The sequence below is a fragment of the Hypanus sabinus genome, chromosome 5 (genome assembly GCF_030144855.1).
Source record: "Hypanus sabinus isolate sHypSab1 chromosome 5, sHypSab1.hap1, whole genome shotgun sequence".
NCBI classification, from domain to species: domain Eukaryota; kingdom Metazoa; phylum Chordata; class Chondrichthyes; order Myliobatiformes; family Dasyatidae; genus Hypanus; species Hypanus sabinus.
In genome coordinates this window covers 62,729,608-62,735,607 of record NC_082710.1, presented here as the reverse complement: position 1 = coordinate 62,735,607, position 6,000 = coordinate 62,729,608, and the positions used below count along the sequence as shown (strand labels likewise).

The 6,000-nt window shown below is 39.4% G+C and overlaps 1 protein-coding gene across 2 annotated transcripts in view; it reads right to left on the bottom strand.

The window, feature by feature from the left end:
* Nucleotides 1-1,631: 1,631 nt before the first annotated feature.
* LOC132394187 (nuclear cap-binding protein subunit 1) overlaps nucleotides 1,632-6,000 on the bottom strand; it is a 57,987-nt gene continuing 53,618 nt past the window's right edge. For both annotated transcript variants that reach the window (XM_059970024.1, XM_059970025.1), the window contains one exon: nucleotides 1,632-2,173. In XM_059970024.1, coding sequence (XP_059826007.1) covers nucleotides 2,063-2,173 — 111 coding nt within the window. In that variant the 3' untranslated portion in view covers nucleotides 1,632-2,062. The remainder of the gene's footprint in view (nucleotides 2,174-6,000) is intronic.

Sequence of the window (6,000 nt, the reverse complement as noted above, 5' to 3'; positions counted from 1 at the left end):
CAAACTAGCCACATGCAAAATGACAGGGACATAATAGATGGGCTGAAAGAAGTTGCACAGAAAACTGAAAGCAGGAGTTAGAGATCACATATGAATTAGTAGATACTGGTGGTAAGGAATCAAACCATAAGCAGAAGGGTGGAATTTGGGCGAAATGTACACAGAATGACTTTGTGTCTATAGACACGTTAAAAGACAATGGTGAAAAGGAATAAGAAAGAAGAAAAATGTTTGAACTTGATAGAAATAAAAAGCAACTGGAAAAGGGTCAAACTAACTCAAGAGTGACATTTTTGACATAGAATGCTGTGTCACAAAGTCCCATGGCCACCAGAGGTAAATGAAGATGGAAAATTGAGTATTCCCTAGAAAGGCCACATCACCCACCATCTGATTTGAAACAAACTAGGTTTAAAAAGTGTCATTGTCATGCCAGATAGCTGTCAAGAAAAGAAGATTGTCAAAAGATGGGCTTATGTACACCATAATGCTTTCATGAAAAGAACAATTTGACTGCTCCCATCTATAATTTGCAAAGACAGGAGTACAGGGAAAAACTTGCAATAACACTGTTTAATGGCAGGTGTTAATAACAGATGGAAAAGAGTTGCTACTTCATGGATGATATGAAATTCAAGATACAATTTCCTGGAGGTTAAAGGAGGTTGGCACTTATAGAAAAGATATATCAATGGAGATAGAATGGATTCAGATGACAAAGTAGTAAATCAAATCAGTCATCAGCACCTGAGAGAGAACATGGCGAGTTTAAGATTCTGTAAAATATTTTAAAAATTTAATCAAAATTATAGCATCATCTATAACTTGGCAGTATTCAAACATTACTAATCTAAAATGTCTCTGAATACAGATATTGCCAGTATTTCTCAATGTAGAATAATACACGTCAAGTTTTCTTTAAAAAAACAGACCTTAGAATGCTGTCCTCTTTTATATACGATCTGATGGATGGGATAAAGTGGTTTGGAAAGAGTTGCATAACAAAGCTGTGATCGCACAAATGCTTTCCCCATTTGCTTCTGTTAAGTAGATTTTTTTTTACTGAAGTTGCACAACTCAAAAATCCAAATGCCATATATCAATGGAGGTTGTATCAGTTGGGAACCTCTGGGTTTAGAGATGGTGCAGCATTAGGGCTGGATCACAATGAATGCAATCACGAACTTTGGCACTCTGCTACTGTAGACAGCGTGGTTGTTTCAGACTCATTGCTCTCCCTCTCACGTGCATGTGCACAAACACACACACACACACACACACACCCATATATATACACAAACATACACATAACAGTCAGGCAGCCCCCTAGGTCCAAAAAAACACGTCTTGAAATGTTTTTGTAAATAGGTTTGAAAGTGAGTGGGCCCAGTAACTACTAAGATTGCTATTATCCTAGAATCAATTCATTAAATCTGTAAAAAAATATTACTTTTCCATTAGTGATAAATTCATCTCTTCATTTCCCACTTTCTGTATGAGGCTTGAATGGACGTGTAAAGTTTAAAAATAACACACCTTTCTCTTTTTATAAAAAGTGGCAGTATTCCCACTGATATCAGTAAGAATGCACATTTGCCATTACTAGGATCAAAAGAACACAATACAACATCTAAATTCAAAATGTTGGTCTACTAATAAGGAGCACAATTTCAGACAAGTTACAACATGCAGCTTAATTTACAAACTGTAAGAGCAATCATGAGGATAAGAACAGGTATTAGATGCAGAGAACACTGTATCAAACCACCAAACCAAGCAAATTTAAAATTTAGGTGAATCCCAAAATTTGAATCAAACTATATATCTGTCTATCTCTCCAGCCTCTAAGTTTTTAACTATACCATAACATCTAATCTTTTAGAGAAAAATCTTTTCTAATGTAAATGGCAGCTTTCTTCATGCTCCATGGTTTCACAAATTATTAGGCAAAAGGATATTATTAATACAAGAATGTTGCTTGTTTGAGTCAGCTTTCACCAATGCAGGATTAAAGTAACACTGAGAATCTGAAAGAGTTCTTTTAACTGTAACCTAATCGCCATTACTGAAGGGCACAGAACTGTTGGAAAACAGCCAATATGTGGTGGTCCAGCTCAGCCGTGAAGAGCAGGTTCTCCAGAGTCACCATATACTGCTGAATGATCTGGTGATGCTGTAACACAGAAACATGCCAAACTTGAGTACAGTCAATAAAACTTACTTACAAAAGCTTCTACTTACAAATATCTAAAACTTACAATTTTTTGACCATTTTCTGATCAAACATGCACTTTATTAGGTACACCTGCTTGTTAAGCAAATATCTAATCAGCCAATCATGTAGCAGCAACTCAATGCATTAGAGCATGCAGACATGATCAAGAGGCTCAGTTGTTGTTCAGACCATACATCAGAATGGGGAAGAGATGTGATCTAAGAAACTGACCATGGAACGAATGTTGGTGCTATTTGGGGTGGTTTGAATTTCTTAGAAACTGCCGATTTCCTGGAACTTTCATGCACAACAGTCTCTGGTTTACAGAGAATGGTGTAAAAAAAAAACACATCCAGTGAGCAAAAAGACCTTGTTGATGAGAGGTCAGCATAGAATGGCCAAACTAGTTCAGGCTCACAGGAAGGTGACAGCACCTAAATAATAATGTGTTACAACAATGATGTGCAGAAGAGCATCTCAAAATGCACATGGCAAATCTTGAAGTGAATGGCTACAGCAGCAGAAGACTACACTGAGCTCTACTCCTGTGAAGTGGCCAGGGAGTGCATCTTCTTTTCTTGTCAGAACATAAAGCTGCCTGGCAATTTAAATTGATTAATTTTTGCCATTAACTGTATAGAATTTCTCAGAAAAACCACCTCCCAGCTGAAGAACTAGCATCTCCTATTAAAGTTTGAGAGACTACATAAAAATATTGCCCGAATTAAACCATATATTTAGCAAGCTTTGTGACTAGTGAGAAGGATAAGAAGCAGAACACTGAACAAAATTAAATGAACAAATGCTATTCCTCTAGTAATGGAGCACCAAATGCAGTTTGCACAAATGTGGAAACAGTCCACCATATTCAGAGTGCTTAAATACAACTAGCAGACGTCGTCTGTAGTCCTAATTTTGATCCCTGAAGTCTAACATTCGAGTACAATTAGTGTTGTGCCGAGTGTCAGAATGTTGAATTTTTCCTTTTGTTGAGATGCTGGATTGAATCATGCTGATTTTGTGCCAGTGAATTTGTGGAAGACCCATCAATTAACTCAATGCATATATTAGCAAGTTCCTCACTTCCAGGTCAGCACATTCTAACATGGAAATACAAAACACAATGGAAATCAGATGAAGGTACCATGAGTCCATATTGAGCTGAATTGAGGGGACTTACTCATTGGAATGCTGATCTGCCGGAAACACTTAAGTAAAGTGAAATACTTCAGTGGGAAACCAACTTGGTCAGGAGTCAGATCTCTCAGTGGGAGAGCATTTTGGAGATGGTGATCATAATTCTATCTCCTTTACAACAGCATTGGAGAGAGGTAGGAACAGACAAGTTAGAAAAGCGATTAACTGGAGTGAGGGGAATTATGCTATCAAGCAGGAAAAAGATATTCTCAGGGAAAAGTATGGAAGAAATGTGACAAATGTTCAGGAGATATTTGTGTGGAGTTCTGCATAGGTATATTCCAATGAGACAGGGGAGTTATGGTAGGGTACATGAACCGTGCTGTACAAAGGTTGTAATAAATCTAGTCAAGAAGAAAAGAAAACCTTACAAAAGGTTCAAAGAGCTAGGTAATGTTAGAGATCTAGAAGATTATAAGGCTAATACGAAGGAGCTTAAGAAGGAAATTAGGAGAGTCAGAAGGGGCCATGAGAAGGCCTTGGCGGGCAGGATTAAGGAAAACTCCAAGGCATTCTACAAGTATGTGAAGAGCAAGAGGATAAGACATAATAGTACCTAACAAGTGTGACAGTGGGAAAGTGTGTATGGAACCAGAGGAAATAGCAGAGGTACTTAATGAGTACTTCAATATTCACTATTGAAAAGGATCTTGGTGATTGTGGTGATGACTTGCAGCAGACTGAAAAGCTTCAGCGTGTAGATATTAAGAAAGAGGATGTGCTGGAGCTTTTGAAAAGCATCAAGTTGGATAGGTCACCGGGACCGGATGAGATGTACCCTAGGCTACTGTGGGAGGCGAGGGAGGAGATTGTGGAGCCACTGGCGATGATCTTTGCATCACCAATGGGGATGGAAGAGGTTCCAGAGGATGGGAGGGTTGTGGATGTTGTTCCTTTATTCAAGAAAGGGAGTAGAGATAGCCCAGGAAATTATAGACCAGTGAGTCTTACCTCAGTGGTTGGTAAATTGATGGAGAAGATCCTGAGAGGCAGGATTTATGAACATTTGGAGAGGTATAATATGATTAGGAATAGTCAGCATGGCTTTGTCAAGTGCAGGTCGTGCCTTACGAGCGTGAATGAATTTTTCAAGGATGTGACAAAACACATTGATGAAGGAAGAGCAGTGGATGTAGTGTATATAGATTTTAGCAAGGCATTTGATAAGGTACCCCATGTATGGCTTATTGAGAAAGTAAGGAGGCATGGGACCCAAGGGGATGTTGCTTTGTGGATCCAGAACTCACTTGCCCACAGAAGGCAAAGAGTGGTTGTAGACAAGTCATGTTCTGCATGGATGTCCGTCATCAGTGGAGTGCCTCAGGGATCTGTTCTGGGACCCCTACTCTTCATGATTTTTATAAATGACCTGGATGAGGAAGTGGAGGGATGGGTTAGTAAGTTTGCTGGTTTGCTGATGACACAAAGGTTGGATGTGTTGTGGACAGTGTGGAGGGCTGTCAGAGGTTACAGTGGGACATTGATAGGATGCAAAACTGGGCTGAGAAGTGGCAGGTGGAGTTCAACCCATATAAGTGTGAAGCGGTTCATTTTGGTAGGTCAAATATGATGGCCAATTATAGTATTAATGGTAAGACTCTTGGCAGTGTGGAGGATCAGAGGGATCTTGGGGTCCGAGTCCATAGGACGTTCAAAGCAGCTGCACAGGTTGACTTTGCGGTTAAGAAGGCGTACAGTGTATTGGCCTTCATCAATCGTGAAATTGAATTTAGGAGCCGAGAGGTAATGTTGCAGCTATATAGAACCCTGGTCAGACCCCACTTGGAGTACTGTGCTCAGTTCTGGTTGCCTCACTACAGGAAGAATGTGGAAGCTATAGAAAGGGTGCAGAGGAGATTTACAAGGATGTTGCCCGGATTGGGGAGCATTCCTTATGAGAATAAGTTGAGTGCACTCGGCCTTTTCTCCTTGGAGCGACAGAGGATGAGATGGGACCTGATAGAGGTGTATAAGATGATAGAGGCATTGATCGTGTGGATCGTCAGAGGTTTTTTCCCCAGGGCTGAAATGGTTGCCACAAGAGGACACAGGTTTAAGGTGCTGGGGAGTAGGTACAGCGGAGATGTCAGAGGTAAGTTTTTTACTCAGAGAATGGTGAGTGCGTGGAATTTGCTGCCAGCAACGGTGGTGGAAGCAGATACAATAGGGTCTTTTAAGAGATTTTTAGATAGGTACATGGAGCTTAGAAAATAGAGGGCTATAGGTAAGCCTAGTGATTTCTAAGGTAGGGACATGTTCGACACAACTTTGTGGGCCGAAGGGCCTGTATTGTGCTGCAGGTTTTCTATGTTTCTATGAAGTAATATGTTTTTTTTTAATGTATAATTACCTTTAATTCTAACATTTTATATTATTTTATACATTTTTAATCATTTGTTTTTAGAAATTTTTGGTTACCATGGCAATTCTGTAACAGGTGAATGCAAAGTTTAGGATGGTTAAGCACAATCACCATTAAATTAAGACCCTTTGAGTTTGGACAAATGACTTCATGGCACTATAATCGTCCTGGCCAAAATTCATTATTCATTCAAACAAGACAGATTAGCATTTAACGAATGTTTTGT